General features: G+C 43.6%; 2 protein-coding genes across 2 annotated transcripts in view; both read left to right on the top strand.

Annotated features, from left to right (window-relative positions):
* The window catches only part of COL28A1 (collagen type XXVIII alpha 1 chain), a 75,579-nt gene extending 70,828 nt beyond the window's left edge, over positions 1 to 4,751 (top strand). Inside the window, exons 35-36 of the mRNA XM_083155036.1 lie at positions 1,960 to 2,151; positions 4,705 to 4,751. Coding sequence (XP_083011162.1) covers positions 1,960 to 2,151; positions 4,705 to 4,751 — 239 coding nt within the window. The remainder of the gene's footprint in view (positions 1 to 1,959; positions 2,152 to 4,704) is intronic.
* Positions 4,752 to 8,867: 4,116 nt separating this feature from the next.
* Positions 8,868 to 22,904, top strand: part of BBS5 (Bardet-Biedl syndrome 5) — a 41,258-nt gene continuing 27,221 nt past the window's right edge. The window contains exons 1-4 of the mRNA XM_083153888.1: positions 8,868 to 9,037; positions 12,134 to 12,216; positions 13,533 to 13,598; positions 13,758 to 13,807. Of these exons, the coding sequence (XP_083010014.1) occupies positions 8,976 to 9,037; positions 12,134 to 12,216; positions 13,533 to 13,598; positions 13,758 to 13,807 (261 nt within the window). The 5' untranslated portion in view covers positions 8,868 to 8,975. The remainder of the gene's footprint in view (positions 9,038 to 12,133; positions 12,217 to 13,532; positions 13,599 to 13,757; positions 13,808 to 22,904) is intronic.

Below are 22,904 nucleotides of genomic sequence, written 5' to 3'. Positions count from 1 at the left end.
TCATACTTACCTGGTCCCCCGGCGGTGCCCCGATGGTCATCCAATGTCCGTGGTGTCCCCAGGCGTCCACAGCAGCCTTCAGAATTCTCTTCAGCGGCATCTACAATCCCAGAGGTGCATTGCGAGAGTGCACGGGTGTGCCGGTGACATCACTGGCATGCCCGCGCAATGCATCCTTGGGACCGGGGAAGCCACTGAAGAGGATTCTGATGGGGGGATGAGGTAAGTATGAAAAAAGAGGCGGGAGGGGACCAAATATTCTGAAAAACCCGGTGTTCGGAAGTTTTCCGTTTTTGGAATATACAGATAAGGGAGGCTCAACCTGTATATACAAATTAAAAAAATCTCCATAGAGCAAACTGACAGTTCCTGATGACCACAGCCTACAAAATAAGTCTGGCTATTAAATAACCAGGCAACCAAGCAGAAGAGGTCCCTTATGGCACTCATCCAATTACTGGTTCTTGCTGTTTAGCCAATGATAACGGTTATCGTCCCCAATGACATGCAAAACAGCTCAGTTAGCATGCAGAATTTGAAACTATATAGAATGAATTGAGATTTGGCAAACCGTTGCTTGATAAATACAATTGGCGTGTGGGTTTAGTGCTACTTGCAATAAAGTGTTTACTAATCGCATAAAACCCTGCATTGTGGTGGAAACACACTTTAATAGATCTCATCTTAAAATCTAAAAGTAGATTCTAGTCACCATTGGTTATACACAGCTCTGTATAAGGCCACATTCAGAAAATAAATATTTTGCTAATTAAATGCTAATGCAAATATATGCATGGCTTCATGCATGTATATTTCCCCACCACATGATTTGCATTTACAGGCTGTTGTCATCACAAATATCTTGACTTACTACCACCCTATGCTGGGTGCAAGAGATGTGAATTTGGCCTCCCTTTTGAATGCATGCAACTTAGAGTAGAAAGCAATCTTAAGGTGCATACACACTGTACAATTTTTTTGACTAATTTGGTTGAAAGACATTTCCATTGAACCCAGTGTCCTGGACGAAAGATGTTGACAAAAGATATTGTCAACAAACAAACGATGAAGGATGATGCGCATACCCGCCAGTTGTTCATCAAGATTGTTCGTCAACTGTGCATGCAGCTCAATTTGAATATCTTTCAAAAAGAGCCTATAAACTGTAGCTTTACAGTTAGCACTCAGAGACACACAAGAGCCTTCTAACTCTGAACGTCAGAACGTCCCGATAGTCAGAATCCCAGGCTGTTTTCATACCGTTTAACAGGAACTTAACAGTCGGAATTCAATGTTCCAACTGTCGAGTGTCGGACAGTCCAAGCTTTGGCAAAAAAGGCCACGGATTATTGATACATGGCACAAGAATTCGACAAGCCGTGGCCTTTTCCGACAAAACAGATACGACATTTTGTTACAGTCAGATCTGTTTTGTCGTAAACTGCCTTCAATACTATCAGAAACTACAGCAATGAATAGGTGACAAACACTATTTCCGGGCGGCAGAAATAGCGGCCGGGATTGAATACCCCCATCGGCAGTTTGCTAACATGCATATGGTATTCTGCATTCAGAAACAGGGCCAAATTCTTCCCTGAAAAATGATCCTTTGTTTCAACAATATAGAACTACTCTAAATATTCCATCTCGTGAGGTTCTGAAGACTTCTAAAATTGAGATAAGTTTCTTGATGATATTCAGTCCACCAGACATCGATCTGGTTAGGGTTCTTATTATTGAAATAAAAATGTATGTTGCCATAAATAAAAAATGTATAGAACAAAATTAGAAAGACCAAAACTAAATGTAAATACACTTCAGCATAATATGTTCCTTCTGTTTGAGTGGTCTTGCTGTTTTGTCATAAGCTGAAATGTTATCTCCTTCAACAGTAATTACTATTATTAGTTATAGACGTAGATGGTTTAGTCCTCAACGCTTTGTATTTTCTCCTTTAAGAATATATCCAGGACGCACGCTGCAAGCTGCCATTAGATCAAGGTCCATGTCGAACATATACGATAAAATGGTATTATGACAAACAAGCCAATTCCTGCGCTCAATTTTGGTATGGAGGATGTACAGGAAATGGTAATCGATTTGATACTGAAGATGCATGCAAGAAGTCCTGTGTCATTTACCTAGATGGAGGTAAGTCATCCCAAAGTTCAAAGTTGTTCTATGATATCTTTCGTGGGAGACAATGCGAAAATGGATTTAATCGAGTAAGAAACTTACATAAAAAGAAAATCTGTCAATTTTATATATAATAATAATGCTTCATTATCATTTGTTCTCAACATGGTTAAAAGACTTTAAAGGCTGATGCAGTCGTTTTTTTAAATTGTTTCGACTTGCCCTTTAACCTACAGTAAATAAAATATCTAATAGAAAGTTGACGATGTCATGCCCCCTTAACTTCCCTTCTTTGTTTCTCCAGCAACTCTGGACAACAATCATGCATTATGTGTATAGCTCTAGATTGGCCAATGTATATTATTTATTAAGTATTATATGATAAGTTATTTATATGATAAGTCATTACATTGAATGCTCTACACAGCTCTGAAACCTCCTTTCTTTCATTTACAGAGAATTTGAAATAACGTGACTTTCGCAGTCCTGATATAAGGAGGTGCTACTCATTACTCAGGAAACTGAAGGATTCAATTCAATGGACACATCTTAAACATTTCCATAAATGTGACAATTCACCATCCGCACTGTTTATGAGGTCGTAATTGCAATATGCCACGTTTTTAGCTAAAAAGCAAAACCAAATTAGATCAGAGATTTTTATCTGAAAGTCATATTGACGTCAACATCTCTGGGGTTCCTGTTAACGAAGAGGCTGTATCGTTCTGTTCTAGCAATCAGCGGGCCTCTGGCAATTGTTTTGGTTAATAGTGTGAAAATTGGAGCATGAGACTGAATTATGTCTCTCTTTAACCTTTTGAGTGTGAACATCTCTGTCAGGGATGTTCGAAATACCATCTAAAAATGCCGGTGTTGCTCACATTTGTTATATAAATTCAAATAAAAAATGCTGCGTAGAAAAAGATTATATTTCCTATATAAGGTAAAAATGACAGGTCATTATGATGAATACAAATGTTTGCTTGGTAATTTTCACACTTTTGGCATACTCACTTGGAACTCAAAGGGTTAAATTGTATGTGTATTCCTATAAGGCTTGAAAGGGAGTTCAGGTCTACCTATCGGAAGGACAGAGAACTTATAACTCACAGGAAAGCTATATATTTTCATTACATCGTCAATGTAGCAATATAATGCAATCATGAATAGTTCTCATATAGTGATTCTACAATGTGTTTTGTAATAGTAATTATGTTTCTAAATGCACAACTAAATAGTTGTCTGACAAACATAACTTATATTTAAAATATCAAAGAAGATGTTTTACATAGGAATCACTGCAGAACAGACACTACGAAGGTGCCAAATAAATTTATGTACCCCATGATATGTATATACCCCATGGTGTCTTTATTGTTTATTATTTTGCGTAGTGTAGAGGTCATGTTATTGTTTGTGCTGCTGTTTTTATCCAATGAAATAATTAAATTGCATATTGTGAAAACAGAAATTATTAAATTAAAACTATCATTATGCCCTGTATATATATATTTTACAATTGATAAATTACTCCATACAGTATGTAATTTTTTTGTGTTTTTGTGCCACCTTTCCTTTTTCCCAACATACCCTTCTATTAAATTTTCAAAAAACTTTCACTTGGTCCTATGTACAGTAAACATCAATTTAAGATTAAAACCCAAATCACCACAGACAGAAGTTTGCTCAGACCATGGTGACTTGGGAGGAAAGGACCAACCAATTAGCTCCCAGCAGTATTTTTTCAAACACAGGCTGTAAAATGTAATGCAGAATCTCACTGGCTGGTTCTTCATCTTCATTGTGAATTCCAGCATTATTTATACCTTGCATTATCAAGTTGCACAATTATGTTTACATGTATGCAAGAACATTGTTTGTTTTTATATTTTTTATGCATATTGTCTGATCTAGCAATTACTCCACAAACCAGGGTGTGTAGAACCAGTTCCAGAATGAGGCGTATTACCTAAAATTAATCAAATTTAAAATGTTTATGTTATCCATTAATACAAAACTCTGTCCGGGGGGGGGGGGGGGGGGGGGGGTCGGTCATTTATCAAAGCATGGATAGAGATAAAATTGTGAGCAACCACTCAGCTCCTAATTGTCACTTTTCAATCAGTCTGTACTGTACCTGTGTGAGAATTTTTATTTTTTTATTTTTGGTTAGCCCGTAAAAAAATATCAGTGGAAAAATCGTGAAAAACTGACATTTTCCACACTCGCTGTTTTATTGTAAACCCCCTTAGTGTGAATTGTCATTCATAATATATTATTTTACATTTTCCTTTACAACACGTGGAAAAAAATAAATAAATGATTTGGATACTGTGTGATGTCATAAGAATCTTACATATAATTCTGGGAGTTGCTACTAGCATATGACTGTTAGTATAATACTGCAATAACAAAATACTGTATAACACATTTCCATGATGTCAGTTCATTTAATGCAATTGTCTGTAAAATAAATATTACAAGGGAAAAAAATTAAATCTTTCATGTGTGGAAATTGCTTTTTTTCCTTTTTAAATTCTGTATTTTCTTATTGAATTTTACAAATAGCAGTCACCACAGAGGTTTGCCTCACCATTACAGAGTGCATGGACTAGACCGCTTGATAAATATATGGTAAATACTACTAGTTCATGCATTATAATATACCAGATTAAGGGAATAAATGTACAGTAGAAAATACACCATAGTCCTGTGCAGTATAATGTAACATATGTTCAGTGCCGGTGCAAGGCGCCGGAGCGCTCCAGGCAAGGGGGGCGCCCCGACGCTCACCCGCTCCACGGGTGGGGAGGAATAAGGCCGCCGTGCTGCTCCGGGGGGGGGGGGGGGGTTCCGGTGTATATATTACTCAACCTTCAGGAGGTGAGGCGCTCGGGTCTAGCTCAGCGGGCGGGAGGGAGAGCTGGAGAGCTTAGCGGGCAGGAGGGAGGCCTCGCAGTTCAGTCCCGGCGCAGTGTGACTGACATCTTCCTGACTTCCTCCACCCGCACTGTGTAAAGCCGCTCAGCCGGGCAGCGCTGAGCACTTGGCTCACCCTCAGACGCTGAGCGGCTGTACGTGGTGCGGGTGGAGGAAAATGTCAGTTAACATGCACCGGGGTCCAGGACTGAACTGCACACAGCGCAGCGAGCCCTCCCTCCTGCCCGCTAAGCCAGACCTCCAGCTCTCCCTCCTGCCCTGCTCCCAACTACCGCCCCCCAATGGCCGGCGCCCTAGGCAAATGCCTAACACTGCCTAGTGGTGGCGCCGGCCCTGCATATGTTTAATGTACAATTAGTGCACAGTCTGCTCCACAGAATAGAAAATGTCTCCTGTAGCCATGTGGGTCTGCTGAGCACATCTAGTCCCAAGTGAACAAGGCATTCCAGGCTACAGCCCTGCCCCACCCATCTCGGTACAAACCGATTGACTTCAACCGGGCACAGAGGGGGAAGAAGGACTAGGTTTTCCTGTCAGTAACAGCTAATCCTTGTTAGTATAGTGGTAAATAACCCCCCCCCCCCCCCCCCCCCTGGCATGTGGGAGATTGAGGTTGTATTGTCTGATGGGGAGCCAAGTTTTTATTTTTAATTTAACTAGCATGTTTTTGGTCATTAGTATTGGAAAATGTTAATATAAAAAATAAGTTTAAAAAAAATGCTCTATAACAGGATTTTAAAAATACAGTAAACATTTAAAAAGAGCTTCAATAAAATGAAAGAAAAAAAAATCCCCAGGCCTTGCATTTGGTGATGTGAGTTTGCAGGACTTTTCAAGACACGGCATGAAGATTAGGATCCACCGACTTGCAAAGATTTCCCTTGTAATGCCCTCTACTGGGATACTGGGAAGCATCTGTCTAAGCATCCTAGTAAATTTCCCCCATAATGTATCAAATCTGGTTCCCTGGTGAGAATGGTTTGCCTGAGAAATGTCAGAATCTGATAGAGAGATAAGAAGAGAGATGGATAAGACAGGCAGAATCAGTGAGTGGGCCCCTTGGTAGCTGCTATCCAATTGTGTGCAGGAGCAGTGAACGGTTGGTTCAGTGTGCCAAGATAATGGGGGCTATCACTAATTTAAAGTAAGAGGTAAGTCCTTATTGGTGGTAGTCACCGGTTTGTCCCTGTTGGAGAATCCAGAACAGAGAGGTAACGAGGATCACCAGCAGTGAGAACCTCAAGTGTGAGGAGATGTTGAATAGTTAAAGAGAGATAGCAGAGAACATGACGAGTCCCGATGGTAGCTGCAATCCAGTAGTGTGCCCCTGGCAGTAAACTGCGAGGAAAATATCACGCCAAGCAGGGGTTAAAGTGAGGGGCAACGGGGTGGAACTGAGTTTCACCACCTCTAATGTTATGGGGAACTGAATTCCAACTCAACCATAGCCCTGAACAGTAATTTCAACAGAAAAGCCTGTCCCATCGTTGTCTTCTTCTGGCACGGCGTATGTGATGTCATACTACATGCAGTGTAATATGTATATGATTGTGGGGGGGGGGGGGGGCGGACAGTATTAGGGGAAAGGAGTTCCACCACCTCTCCAGGATGACTTTAAGCCCTGCTGCCAAGACAGAAAGAAAAAACACCACTTGTCAAATTGTGAGTCATTTGCATATGTATCACTAATCGGTATCCATTCGCAAATCCATATGCAATTCCTGAACAATCTAACAGCTTTTGCTATCTGAGCAAATGTGAGCAGCTCTGAGGCTTCCACTAAACTGCAACTGAGTGGCGGTGGTCATCGTTGATGTCACAGACACTCATCAAAAATGCATGGGCACACCTGCGGTTTTCCAACCAATACCAGAAAATGGCATGCTGAACTCAGCCGGATCGAGGCTGGAGCTGATGTCACACACCCTCCCTCCAAACACCTAGGCACAAGCGTATTTTTCTGGCACTCCCTTAAAACATCTGGTTACCACCCCCAAATGCAGGCTTCCTGTCATTCACCTTGCGCACAGCCAGTGATTACAAATAAGGAGGCTTTCATTGCAGGACAGCTTTGTGCACGTGTACTGAGACCCATACGCATGCGCAGTCTATCAATAATTGGTCCCTGTGTAGTGATCAGGTCTGAATCAGGCCCAATGTTTTGCCCATTTTGAGAACATATTTGTCCTGCAGTCAGGTCTGAATTAGGCCCAATGTCACCTAACTACACCTCAGAGTAGATATGCCACGAGTACATCTTTAATATATGTTGGAACTGATTCCTATGAAGTTCCTAAGCATTTACGCTGCTGAGTTTTGCACATATACTTGTTTTGCATCTATTTTACTTGTTTAAAATGCGCTTTATTTACTTGTTACTGAAGAACCATTGAGTGATGGGTTTTCTGGCCCATGAAGGCATTATGTAGCTTGGTCATCCGGTGTACAGCCCAGACCTGGCCCCCTGCAAAGTCTTTGTCTTTCCACTAAAAGCGGGAAATATGTGCAGGATTTGTTTTGAGGTACCAATAGCTGCAGTGGACACAGAAGACATACCTGCCGTGGACTGGTGCAGCTTCTTTACCAAGTGGTTTCATAGACTCCTCTGCAGTGACGTCAGTGGCGGTTTTTACCTATGGACTGCAGGGCTGCAGTCCCCCCCAGGGTAAAATCCGCCACTGTCTCTGCCTAAAGTGAAACAAGATGCAGTCTGTGAGACTGGTCAGGCTTCAATATGACTGGCATAGACTTCCTATTGGAAGTGTGAGCTGCCAGTCACTCAAGGCAGTCCCATTGGGAGGTGTTCCCACCCTCCGGGATGCCTCTGTGTGCGGAAATGCGGGGCAGTCCCAAAAATGGGTTATGTGCATGCGCCTGACCCGGGAACCTGAATATGCCTCCGGGGGCTGCTGCAACATGGAGGCTTGGGCCAGCACATGTGCAGTAGGTATGAACAGGGACCGGGCAGCTCATTTTGCCCACCACCAACGCTGAATACAGCCACTTATAAACAGCACAACACTCACTGTTGAAGAGACAGGTACAGGGAGAACGCTCCCATTAAAATTGACTTACTTTTTTTCTCTAAGATTATGTCTGGCCAGACTATATTTGGAGACTCCATGTCCTAGATGTGGTGGACAATATTTTATTGCATTACAAATCCTGGTTCATTGGCAGCTATAATAGTATGGCTGGATGCTGAGGAGTCTTCAGATGCATTTTTTATTTTATATATATATTTTTGGTACTTATATGTTAGTTGGGCGCCCACTATAGTTAGTACGCTCATACCCCCACTATCCATGTCGGCATGGAGTTGATTTTATATAGTGTGGCGAGTGCAGCAAGCCACCGAGCCCGAAGTGTGGCATATTTTTTATATTTGAATATGTTATTTTGCATTTCATTGTGTGTTGCTATCACTGGCCAGTGAGATTAAAGCCACTTTTTTACATTGGTATTGCAATGATAAAAATAAGGGAATGTCAATAGAAAACAAGTACAGCTGAAATAAATAAAAAAAACTCCTATTACTGATAGTTTTCATTTATTGTTGACATATATCCATGTCCTTATTCCAAGCGAACTTGAAACGGGTAGGGCCGACAGTCGATGGTAAGCAGGTTTACAATCGGTGCTGCCGGAACCCACATGGTTACCACTACTACAACGGACGTGCGCTTGTTTGTCACAACCAGGTACGCGGACGCAATCCTACAATCTCAACTGCGCAGCTGCAAGAGGCGATAGTCACGCATGCGCCGTGGGGAAGCTTGCCGTCCAGGCAGTGCGCAGGCGTGCTGTTGCCGGGGTAACAGCCGCCGCCGTATTTTCCTAGGTGCAGCAGCAGCAGCAGCGGCCTACGAGCAGCAGGCCGGAGACACTGGGACAGCAAGATGCTGTCTGTCCTGGACGCTCTCTGGGAGGACCGGGATGTCCGCTTTGATATATCTTCCCAGTGAGTGTTTTACTCCGATCTCTGTGATTTTGGAGCGGGTTTGGGAATACAAGTCGCAGAGTAGACCCTCACAGGGGCTGCTGGGAACTGTAGTTACAAATTAGCTGGATAGCCTCATATTAATTCCCCTGGTTCTGTTATCTTGTGTTCAGTGCTGTGAAGTGTCTCTAGTAATGAATATATGACTGCTAATACTGTAATGTAACTCTCATTGGAAGGAACCAGGTCAGCCATGGGTAATGTGAGGTGGTATTTGGATGCTGATTGTAGAACCCCGACATTAAATAAATAAACTTTTGCAGGTATACTGTATGTACTTGGTCCTACGTCAGCTACTTTATTATACCACAGCATTTTTCTATACCACCAGCCAGTCACCTTGCAACTTAATCTTATTATCTGCAAAGCTGCTGTAGTGCCTCGTCAACAAGCATAAATAGGCGCATGTACTGTACATGTACAAAATAATGTGCACATCAAAGAGTAATGCAATGTAACAAAAGCTATCTTTTAAAAGGCTTACTCCACTTTTGAGACATTTGATATGAGCTAATAACTTTATTTATATAGCGCTTCTCTCCAGCAGGACTCAAAGTCACTCTACGGACATCAAAACATACAGTACTAAGGGCTAAATGCCTGTACACATATGCATGGTTTTGTCCCTTGAGCTGCTTTTAGCTTAAAAGTTACCCATTGTGTATGGCCTGCAGTTGGCTCTGATCACACTCCCACATCATTGCCAGCAGATGCTGTTCGTCTTCTGGCATTACCAGCAGATAAGTGACGAGATGGGCGGCTTTACATAGCATCCTGTTATGGAAAGCCGTTCACCCCCAATTGCTGGGGAATCGGTACATCTGTCAGACCAGACTTAGGTCGACATGAGTTTTTCACTGTTTTTTTACCTGAATGTCGACACAGTTGACATGGACACAGTTGGAGTTGAACCACAGCCGCTCCCAATACTTCGGGCACGGTGCCTCGGTACGTTCGGCACACTATTTTATTCTCCCACCAGCCCTAGTGGATGGTAGGGCATGAAATACTTCCTGTCGGCACATTGGCTCAAAAAACAGTGAAAAACCACATGTCGACCTAATGACTGTCGACCTTGGCCCATGTCGACCTTGACCCATGTCGACCTTGACCCATGTCGACCTTTAACCCTGTCGACCTTGGCGCCAGTTGACCTTCCGGGGTCGACCTAATGACTGTCGACCTAAGTGTGGTCTGACAGATGACCGTTTCCCATTGCTGGCCAGAGCGAAAATTGCTCAGTGTGTATACTCTCAGCGATTTTCAGGCACGAGATTTAAACATCATCGCTGTTCATACACGCTGGGCAAATTCGTCCAGTGTTTATGGACCTTAAGGGCTGTACCCAATTAACTGAAGTAAATTATCATGTCTAATTGATCCCCCAGGGGCAGAGCCATAGACAAGATTTTAGCTGGTGCCCCCCTAGCACCCATTACCCAGCAGTACAACAGGAACCAGCAACACACATTTAACGCTATCTGAAGATGGCATTAAATAGGCTTTCCTGCCTCTTCTCTTGCTCTGCTCTTCAGAACAAAGCTGGGAGCCAGCCACCCTGATCAGCTTGTGGCCTAAATAAGCACCAGCTGACTGGAGGAGAGACTCACCAATTGCTAGGTTGGTAAGTATAAGTGTGTGTGGGGGGGGGGTGCATTCATGGTATAATCTAAAGGATTTTTTCACAAAAATACCTTGAGAATGTCAGAAAGCAGAATTGCCAACACTATCCCTCTGTATGCGATGACTGATAGATACCCTCAGTCTGTGGTGAATTTATCATATCTAATCTGAGATGCGGCTTGTGATAAATGTGCGGTCTCTGGGCCAGATGCACTAAGCTTCAAAAGTGATAAAATGGAGAGTGATAAACAACCAGCCAATCAGTTCCTGCCTGACATTTTTCAAACACAGTCTGTGACATGGCAGGTAGGAGCTGATTGGCTGGCTGCTTATCACTCTCCATTTTATCACTTTTGAAGCTTAGTGCATCTGGCCCTCTGTACGGAGAACATCGCATAACGCATTTGACTTCAGAAGGAAACCAAATGCCATGCACCCACTCATAATATCGGACAGAGTAGTGTCGAGGGTCGACTCCTTTAAATTCCTAGGAACAAAGATTTCCTGCGACCTCAAATGGGGTCCCAACATCATTACAACTGTCAAGAAGGCTTAGCAGCGGTTGTTCTTCCTGAGGCAACTCAAGAAATTCAACATCCCACAGGAGCTGCTGCTCATCTTCTACACTGCCATAGTAGAGTCTGTCCTTTGCTCCTCGATCACAATCTGGTTTGGAGGAGCAAACGAGAATGACAGACGAAGGTTGCAAAGAGTGGTGAGGATGGCAGAAAAGATCATTGGGGCGGAGCTCCCCACTGTCCAAGAGCTATACCTAGCCAGGGTCAATAAGCGTGCAGGAAAGATCTTGGCGGACAAGCTACACCCTGGCCACAACCTGTTTGAACCCCTTCCGTCAGGCAGACGTTTTAGGTCCATCCCAGCAAAGACAACAAGAACTACAAAAGGCTTCTTCCCAATAGCTGTCCACCAACTAAACCGTATTGAACATACCAAATACTAACTCGAACTTTTCTAGATACATGTGAAATGTATGTGATGTATGTTTATGCCTCTCTTCCCACCCCCTTTGTGTTCCCTGATTGATGCTGCACTGTTACCACAAAAAATTCCAAGCATACGCAAGTATACCTGGCCAATAAAGATGATTCTGATTCTGATAACTGCTTTGCCTCGAATTGGACTGTATGATGAAAGTCCCTCAACAGCGCCTGACCCAGGTCCAGATCCCTGTGTCACTGTCCAGCATCTCTGGCATCCTCCAAGTGGTATCTCGCTGTATACTCTGTTTTCCAACTACAAGTATACAGGGCACTGAAATGTCCAAGTATGGAACTGAGGGTTTGTTACTACCCAGTTTATCACTGAAGTTTCCAATTTTAATGCGCAATGGAAAATATAAATAACTGTAAATAAATAATAAATGTGCATTTCTCTTGTTAATATGTAAATTTGACATGTCTTTATTTATTTCAGACAAATGAAAATGAGACCTGGGGAAGTGCTTATAGACTGCTTAGATTCTATTGAAGATACCAAAGGAAACAATGGAGACAGAGGTAAATTACCCAATGAATGTACTACCTAAAGGGGTGTACACATGGGCTGCAGCCGGGCGATTTTGACTAAGTGATTTTTCTTAGTTAAAATGACAATGTCACTGCTGGAGATAAGCCAGCGGCCATCCCCGGCAGCAGCCCGCGTGTACAGCCGAATAGACACTGCAGTGTCTACTCCATATATTGTTGCCTGCAGTGTCTATTTGGTCGGGTGATAGTCAAAATCGCTTCAAAGAATCGCCCCTTGTGTACACGGCTTTAGCGGTAGAAAGAATTGCTACTTAAGGTAAAGGAATGACAATTGTACAGATGTAGCCACATACACAACCTTCCTATCTCACCAAATAGTCCTGCTTATTGCACCAAACACTGGGGGTTATTCAGACCAGATCGCTTCTCTGACAAATTGCAGCACTCTGCGATCAGATAGCAGCCGCCGCTGTGCCAGAGTAAAAACCCCTCTCTCGCCCAGCCGGCTCACTGGGCATGTGTGAGATCTCGCTATTATCGCGCAGCCCGGAGACGGCAGCAGGGTTAGCATTGTCTTTGCTGTGAGAATAGGTCGACACTAGCCCTGGGCTGATAAAGCGACTGGAGCGGCTTTATCGATACAGGCTGTCATACATCACCCGTGTCGTAAACAGCAGGGGGATTGAAGGGGACAGCAGACCTGAGCATTAAGTAGCGGGCTTTCCCTAGTGCGCATTATGTGCACCGTTCATACATTTAAAAAATGTTAACCCTCCCCAAGATAACTAGTGTTAAGTGCAGCATATGCATCCCCCTTGGTTCTCTAGCTGGCCTGCTGGACTACAACATGCTCAGCCAGCTGTATGTACTGTATGTTCACCATATACAGTACTAATAGCTGTGTATTTCTGCATTGGATTGTTTTTTGATCAGCTCATATGCAGTAGCCATGGTCAGATCTGTTTTTGCAACACTTGTAGTACACTATTAGCCATAGCATGGTTGGCCTGCTGCTGGCATTAGTGGGCGGCGATGGGGAAGCATTTTACAAAGTGGGCACGGCGTCCTTGGATGCAGCTTCACTGGCCGCATGATTTTGATGGATATCCTGTGTAACCTGAGGATTACTGGGATGCCCTGTGTTTGCGTGGTTGATTTGATGCTGTGTCTTTGGCTCAGTGAAGCCTCTGTGTTTTTACATTAGGTGCCTCCTGCTGCTTTTGCATTATTTTGCACAGTTACTGTGTACCAAGATGCAGCAGCTGTAGCTACAGCCTCCACATCTAAGTCAGCCCCGTTTCTATATATATTTCTAGATGAATAAAGGTGCTTATTTTTACTTTCAGGGCGGCTTTTAGTGACCAATCTACGAATAATTTGGCATTCAATAGCACTACCCAGAGTTAATCTTGGTAAGTATGTTGTTGTATTTGAGATAATACTTATAATATCTATATATCATTGTGGCACTTTTCTGTAGATGTACATCTCCCAGCTTATTAATTCCTGTGATTTTTAATCTAACCTCGCAGAACAAATTCACATTTAATTTTCTTTCTTTTGTTTTATAGCTGTTGGCTACAACTGTATTATAAACATTACTACAAGAACAGCTAATTCAGTAAGTGCACAATCACTGTGTAACTCTTGACTGGTAACAACAGTGGCGGAACTTGCAAGCTTTGGGCCCAGGTGCAAAATTATCCTTTGGTCCCTCGCCCTTCTAGGCCCCTCAGTAGTGCACCATGTGCCAGCCAAACATCACAGACAGCAACCCAGTGTCGAATAATATTTGTCCTATTATTCAAATAATAATAATCTGTGTCCCTTTAAAACTAACAGTATTTGATGTCCGCAGCTCTGCTTGGAGGCTATACAGACTAGGTCTGCTAGCATAGATGACAGGCAGATGCAGAGGGTGACAGGCAGTGGGTGGCAGTGTACAATTAAAAGACTTCAGCAGAGACATTAACCCCTTACCGACACAGCCTGTTTTTGCCTTCCTGACAGAGCCCTTTTTTTCAAATCTGACATGTATCACTTAAGTGGGGATAACTTTTTTTTGCTTTTACTTATCCCAGTGATTTTGAGATTGTTTTCTCGTGACACATTGTACTTCAAGTTAGTGGTAAATTTTGGTCGATACAGTCTGTGTTTTTTTGTGAAAAATACCAAAATGTCGTAAAAAAATTGAAAATTTAGCAATTTGCAAAATGTTAAATTTTCTGCTTGTGAGACAAATAATCATACCACTCAAAATAGTTAATAACTAACATAGACCATATGTATACTGTATGTTTCCATCATTATTTCAACCTCCTTTTAATTTTTTTGGACACTAGGAGGCTTAAAATATGAATAGCAAATTCTCAAATTTTCAAGAAAATTTCAAACACTGATTTTTTTAGGGACCAGTTCAGTTCTGATGTGACTTTGAGGGACTTGTATGTGAGACACCCCCATAAATGATGCCATTTCAAAAACTGCACCCCTCACAGTATTCAAAACAGCATTTTGGAAGTTTGTTAACCCTTTAGGTGTTTCACAGGAATTAAAACAAAGTGTAGGTGAAATTTGAAAATTTCATTTTTTTTGCAGATTTTCAATTTTAATACATTTTTCTAAGGAACACAGTAGATTTTACTAGAGAAATGTGACTAAAAATTGATTCCCCCAATTCTTTTGTTTTCATAAATATCCTATATGTGGCCCTAGTGTGCACGTCGACCAAACCACAGGCTTCATAATAGAAGGAGCACCTACTTGATTTTGGAGCCTCCTTTTTATGAGATTATTTTTTAGGCACCATGTAGGTTTCTAGGCACCATAAGATGCTAAAAGTTAGGAACCCCCCCCCACAAGTGACCCCATTTTGCAAACTACACCCCTCAGGGAATTCATCTAGGGGTATAGTGTACATTTCAAACCCCCAGGGGTTTCACCAATTGTGGTACAACTGGGCTGTGAAAATGAAAAATTACATTTTTTACACAAAAATGCAGTTCTGGCTCAAAATTTTTCATTTTCACAAGGAATGAAGGAGACAAAGCACCCCAAAATCTGTGCCCCAATTTCTCCCGAGTACGGCAATGCCTCATATGTGACCAAAAAATACCATTTGGGTGCATGGCAGGACTCAGAAGGGAAGGAGTGATATTTGGATTTTGCAGCACACATTCTGGTGGAATGAATGGTGGGTGCTATGTCGCATTAGCAAGACCCCCGAAGCACCAATACAGTGGAACCCCCCCACAAGTGACCCCATTTTGCAAACTACACCCCTCAGGGAATTCATCTAGGGGTATAGTGTACATTTCAAACCCTCAGGGGTTTCACCAATTGTGGTACAACTGGGCTGTGAAAATGAAAAATTACATTTTTTTACACAAAAATGCAGTTCTGGCTCAAAATTTTTCATTTTCACAAGGAATGAAGGAGACAAAGCACCCCAAAATCTGTGCCCCAATTTCTCCCGAGTACGGCAATGCCTCATATGTGACCAAAAAATACCAGTTGGGTGCATGGCAGGACTCAGAAGGGAAGGAGTGATATTTGGATTTTGCCGCACAGATTCTGGTGGAATGAATGGTGGGTGCTATGTCGCATTAGCAAGACCCCCGAAGCACGATGAAATGATGAACCTAATAATCCATAGATGTGTGGTATATTTTAAAGCACTCCTTCAACATAGGCCGGGTTTGTCGGGGCAAGTTTCACAGTGGAAAATAGTTTGCTTTCGTATTCCCTTTTTATAGCAAACTTTGCACCTTTTTTGTGTCCTGCCCTTTTTTCCAGTGGAGGGGATTTCGTTAGGAAAATGCTGCCCTGATACAATACGGGGGCCAGTACTAGAAGTACTGGGGCCCTCTGCCTGCTGGTTCCCAAATATTAGGCCCTTTATGACTTCCTCTTGAAAGTGCATAAATGTCCCCGTCTGGCTGGTAGAACGGAATAGTACGTAAGCGTTATACAGTGCCATCTGGATGATATACACGGCCAGCTTCTTATACCAGATTTTTGTTTTCCGCAGGGCACTGTACGGCTTCAGTACCTGATCTGAAAGATCCACTCCGCCCATGTACTTATTGTAATCAAGGATACAAATAGGTTTTGAGGTGTGGGTACTGGTACCTCGTACAGGGACGGAGGTGGTACTGTCTCCGTGAATTGTTGTCAGTATAAGGACATCCCTCTTGTCCTTATATTTGACCAACAACATATTTTCGGTGCATATTCCCCTGCTTTCACCCTTTCTCAGTAATTGGGCAACGTGCGTTTTTGGGAGGCCTCTTTGGTTCTTGCGCACAGTACCGCAAGCTGCTGTACCTCTTGAACCAAGGGCCTTAAACAGGGGGATGCTGGTGTAAAAAGTTATCCACATAGAGGTGATAACCCTTATCCAGGAAGGGGTGCACTAAATCCCAGACAATCTTTCCACTAACACCTACGAGGGAGGGGGGGCATTCTGGCGGTTCAATTCTTGTGTCCTTCCCTTCATATACCCTAAACCTGTGGGTGTACCCTGAGGTACTTTCACACAGCTTATACATTTTTATGCCATACCTTGCCCTCTTATTGGGAAGGTACTGGCGGAATTTAACCCTTCCTTTAAAATGTATAAGTGACTTGTCTACACAAATGAATTTTTGGGGGATGTACATCTCTGCAAATTTGGCACATAAATGATCAATGACCGGCCTGACTTTAAATAGCTGGTCAAAGGTGGGATCATCTCTGGGTGGGCACTGTGCATTATCGTTGTAATGCAAAAATTTAAGGATCGTCTCAAAACGAGTCCGGGTCATGGCCATACGATGAAGTGGGGTGCTGTACAGAACATCTGTACTCCAATATTGCCTAATTTCTGGCTTTTTAACTATGCCCATATGTAACACCAGACCCCAAAACGTCATCATCTCTACTGCATCTACAGGGGTCCACCTAGCAAATGATGACGTGGGGTTTTGGGCAATAAACTGCTGGGCATATAAATTACTTTGGTCCACCATTAAATTTATAAAATCATCAGAGAAAAAGACTTTGAAAAAGTCAATTTCTTTGAGGCCAGTACTATCAAATTGGATTCCTGGGTTGGCCAAAAACTCAGGAACCTGGGGCTCAAAATTGTCTGGTGGTGGGGTCCATACGAGATCAATCATTGGGGGGGGGGTCTCAGCTGCTCTACGGGGGCTTCTTTGAGGGGGTCCCTCATAACTAGAGGAGGAAGAGGAGCTTAAGACAAATGCCAATTCATCGCTTACTTCACTGGCTGTGTTGGTGTCAGAGGCAAGAAGGGCATATGCCTCCCCCGCTGAAAACAGTCTTTGCGATGATTAGGACATTTTTATTATTTTTAAGTGTAGTGTATAGTGTAGGGGGGGGTACAAACTTTATTTCAAAACGGGGGGTATGTAGTGTGTATGTAGTGCTTTAACACGTGTAAGTTAAAAGAAAATAAAAAAAAGCTCCTGCGCCAAAAATTTAGCACAGATGTTCAGCGCTCAGCGGGCACAGGACACCCACAAAAGCACCGTGGGTGTAAAAACAATTTAAAAAAAAAAACCCACAGCAGTCTCCAAAAAATAAAAATAAAAAAAAACTGCTGATGAGGCAAAGGCAACAGAAATTTAATAAAAAAAGAAAAAATCAGATCAGCCCTGTGCCAAAAATGCTGATCAGTGATGTACGTCACTGATCAGCGCTCAGCGGCCACAGGACACCCACAAAAGCACCGTGGGTGTAAAAACAATTTAAAAAAAAAAACCCACAGCAGTCTCCAAAAAAATAAAATAAAAAAAAAAACTGCTGATGAGGCAAAGGCAACAGAAATTTGATCAAAAAAAATAATAATAGATCAACCCTGTGCCAAAAATGCTGATCAGTGATGTACGTCACTGATCAGCGCTCTGCGGCCACAGGACACCCACAAAATCACAGTGGGTGTAAAAAAAATTTAAAAAAACCCCCCCAACAACACCCTAAAAAAAAAAACACTGCTGATCAGTGATGCAACACTGATTAGCAGTGAGGGGCAGCAGGCACACAACTGTGGGTGCAACCTGACAGGGTATATATAAAAAAAAAAAAAAAAACCTGCACCCCAAAAAAGGTGCTGATCAGTTAGTTTATTACTAATCAGCACAAAAGGGGGGCAGCAGGGGGCAGCAGATACAAAATTATAACACACAATTTCTGACACAATGACGCTGCTGCAGCAGCAGCAGCAGCAACACTCGCACCAGGAAGTCACAGGAGCTGGCAGCACGGATGCCACCAACGCTGATCAGGTCAGTATAGGGCACAGATGGGCACGGAGACCGCTCTGCACGCTGTTCCTGACCGGAATGGCGGCTGCAGAGCTGTCTCCGGTATTTTCTATGTGGTGTAATGGCTGTGATTGGTCCGTCGTTCCGACGGACCAATCACAGCCTTTTGGGGGCAGGTGGGGTGAGGTGGGGTGACACCAGTGTCACCCTTACACCCGGTGGTGATTGGTGCTGTACTTAACAGCACCAATCACCACCGATCCCTGTGTCACCGGCGAACGTTATTCGCCGGTACACAGAAAACGCTGTAATTGGCTGTTCACATTGAACAGCCAATCACAGCGATCGCCGATGGGCGGGGGCATCGCTGCCCCCCCTGGGCAATGAGGGAAGATGTCTGCTGTCAGGGACAGCAGACATTGTCCCTCTGTCACCGCGTCTATAGACGCGGTGACAGTTAAATGGCATGACGTACATTTATGCCATGTGTCGGGAAGTACATCCCGACCATGACGTAAATGTACGTCAAATGTCGGGAAGGGGTTAAATGAAAGTACCACTGTTTACTGACATTTCCATAAAGCTCCTGATTCCAGTCCGATTTACATAAAGTTTGAAAATATCTCTCTGGGTTGGAGGGGATGTGGCTGACTAACCTAGTAAAGGAAAAGTTAGTCTTTAGCCACATACAAACTAGATTCACTTTTAAAAGATATCGCTCCAAAGGCCACTTCTGAGTAATTTATTTTTAAAAAGTCTAGTGTGCATGCTGCATGTCAGTAATGCGTGCATCATTAATGTACCCCACGGATGTTTGTTCATGAAGGTCATTTTTGGCTATGTAGAACATTACCTGCATGAGGTACGAATGCCAGTGACGTCACTGAACGATATTGTTAATGACATCATTCATTGTAAATGCACTATATCGTTCACCCGCAGCCTCCTCTGGTATTAGTTTATTATATTGTCAGTACCGGAGGTCGTCTAAGTTGTACGGAGCTGTGCAGTGCCCTATACTTTCCAATATAATGAAATATACAAACATAGGGGGTTATTCAGATCTCATAGCTGCTTTTGGGTATGTACAATTTCCCAGCGGAGATTGGCCGTGGGTAATTACTTCTCCGGGGCTAACCAATTAACACCGTAAGTCGGCATTTATTGGTGATTTGAGGCTCGGGAAGCAGAATCCCTGATGGGTAGTCCCAGGAAACACATTTGTTGGCTTATAATACATGGGTCCGAGAACTTATCCCATAGTGCACAACAAATTGTCATGTACATTATATATTTCCCTCTATTTGTGCCCCATCCCCACATCACCGTTTTTCTCTAAGTGATACCCCCCATTATTCCCCTCTGTGTGTCAATGATCCCCCCACATTTGCATGTGACTCCTCCCACAAATTCCCATCTGTGTATGTGACCTCCACATTCCCTTTGTGTATCAGTGACCCCCTCGCCCACATTCCCCTCTGTGTGTCGGTGATTATCCCACCCCAAACACACACACACACACATTCCCCTCTCACAAGTAATATTGTATCATCTGACATCCACTCTGTAACCTAACTGAATCTAATTATGTTGTGGAACTACAAGTCCCATCATGATCTCCATATATAGCGAAAGTATGCTGAAACCTCTTGTTCCACAACAACTAATCAAGTGGACTAATGTTCCCTGCCACTCAGTTTTCACTCACCAGCTTTTCTGAGTATCCATTCCTCATTACTTTCTGTCCCCTTCCTACACGTGGGTACATGGCTTTTAAAAAAAATAAAAACTGAAAACTGCAGCCTACGGCTAGTCCTACCTTGTTGATGGCGCTGCAGATAATCCATTGTGTGCTGGGTGTTCCATGGGCCCCCTACTCCCCAGGGGCCCCGGTGCAGTGCACCATTTGCACGGCCTGTGGTTCACTTTGCTTTTTCCTGCTAATGAAATGTCTTCATGCTTGGTATCTGGGTAGAGCAGCTGTCAGCCCACATTGCTCTGTCTCAGGAGCAATCCATACAAAAGAGACTGTAGAAGCAAGAAGTCTATTCTGGTGCTTTAAAAAGAGATAATTGATTCCAGTGAGAATTACAAGAGCTATACACAAAGACATTGTGGACAGTGCAGGGAGAATGCAGTATGGAACATAAATGGAAGAAGATTTTTCTGCCAACATTGCTCTGACTGGCCATATAAATGATCCTCACGGGAATCAATTATTTAGCTTTTTTGAATTCATGGCAAGTGTCAACAAATATATCAATAAACAGGAGTCTGTAGCCAAATGAAAACCGTCAGTACATCAAAAATTGTGCCCACAAACAATGGCTGTAATCTCCTCAGTCCAATAGGCCAGATCAGATCAAAAGTCATCCACACATAAAAAGCAAAAAAAAGGTACATACAAAAAGTATCAAATTCCTGTTTATAATAATGTCCGAGAAACAAATTGGGTAACATGGGAGTCATTTGCTTCCATGCATTACCAGATTTCTATTTCAACCAGTCAGATTGGACAAATGATCTGCCAGATAATTGAATAGGATAGTATATGCCCAGCTGTAGGCTTAAGGCCCATACACACTTGACGATTTTCACCTAAAAATCGGTCAAAACAGGCGTTTTGACCGATTTTCTGCTGAAAATCGATTAGTGTGTATGGGCCAGCGACCCCCGACTAGGGATGATGGGCGCTCCCGCATTACCGCTAGGAAGGTCTTTCATCTGCTGGTTTTACCAGCTGATCCAGCGATGATGGATGGTTTTCCATCTATCATCGCTGTGTGTGTACGCTGCCGGGCTGAAAGTGATTAACCACTTTCAGCCCGCCGGTACGCCCCGCTGCCCTCCCCGTGCCGCCTCACCTGTCATACTCACCCTCCTGGACTTGTCCTCGCTGCCCCGCTCACTCGTCCGGCTGGCTGCTGCTGCTCGGCGGCTGGCTGGTGAAGAGCCCTGCTCCCCCGCCTGTCTCACCCTGTCTGCTGCCGCGCTGGTCTGCCCTGCCCCACTCCACTGTTCACCCGTGCTATGTCCACACGGGTCTGTCTATTCTCTGCCGCCTGGGCCCGGCCACAGATGCATGCAGCTGATCCACCCCCCACCTCCCTGCATCCTGCTCCACACTGAGCAGCACCGGCCACCAATGTTTTCTCTTTTAGGCCAATAATATATACATTGCTGGCATGTGCCAGCAATGTATATGTTAGGCACCACTGGGCACCAATGACATTTATAAGCCGGTAATTTATAGATTGCTGGCACATGCCAGCAATCTATATATTACTGGCACCACTGAGCACCAATGACAATTGTAAGCAAGTAATATATACATTGCTGGCACATGCCAGCAATGTATATATTACTGGCATTACTGCCCACCATGAGTTAAATTGAGATGGAACGGGGCAGAACTGTGTTCCGTCAGTCCATTTTGGAGGCGGAACATCCGCTCACCTTGCCCTGTGTCTGTCCCTGCCTACATCTTTACAGGAGACAGCCGGAAGAGTGGTGGTAAACCCGGCTGTCTCAGAGCAGGTCCAACCATCCGCTGTGCAGCTATTTCGAATGACACGCCTGCTTGCAACTCGCGAGCCACCGTCGCCTGATTGGCTGCAAGTCGCGGACAGATGGACCTGCTCTTAGACAGTTGGATGACCCCACCGCTCTGCCCGGCGGTCTCCTTTACTGATGCAGGCAGGGACAGACTGCGGGGCAAGGATACAGTGCACATAGCATGTTACCCCTGGCACCGTGCATGTTACCCCTGGCACCGTGCATGAAAACCCTAGCAATGAGCATGTAGATAAGCGACACTTATGTGGCATTATATGTAATGGGCATTATGGTGTGTGGCATATGCGTAATGGGCATTACGGTGTGTGGCATTATGTATAATGGGCATTACGGTATGTGGTATATGTGTAATGGGCATTACGGTATGTGGTATATGTGTAATGGGCATTATGGAGTGCATAGTCCCCTGTCCTACAAAGCCATGCCTTACATTTGTTGCAGGCCAGTAATGTATATTTTACCGCCGCCACTGCCCCCCCCCCCCCCCCCCCCCCCCATGTATATTTTGAATTGATTTCTCCCTACGTGCACAGCTGCAAATGAAATTTTGCCGTGCACATGGGTGGCATTTTGCCCGGTCAGGGCGGAGCAGGTGTAGTTTACCTGATCGCTGGGCTCCCAATATATGCAGCCCAGCAATCAGTTCTGAATCATGCACCAAGAACAGTAATGCACTGAATAAAATAGCCGCTGCTCCCACCCTTGTAATTCAAACCCCGCCCATTATGTAAATCGCCTTTTATATGAAAGATGTTCAGCAAAGACTTTCGCTTCCTGAAAATCTCTTGCTCTTTGGGGAAAATAGCTCAGTGTGTACGCATTACTTTGGTAAAAGATACATCTTTCAGAGATTTTGGCAAAGTCTTTTGAAATGAA

This window comes from Crinia signifera, chromosome 7, assembly GCF_055691185.1.
Source record: "Crinia signifera chromosome 7, ASM5569118v1, whole genome shotgun sequence".
Lineage (NCBI taxonomy): Eukaryota > Metazoa > Chordata > Amphibia > Anura > Myobatrachidae > Crinia > Crinia signifera.
The sequence above is the reverse complement of the archived record's forward strand: the minus strand, read 5'-3'. Positions and strand labels throughout refer to the sequence as shown.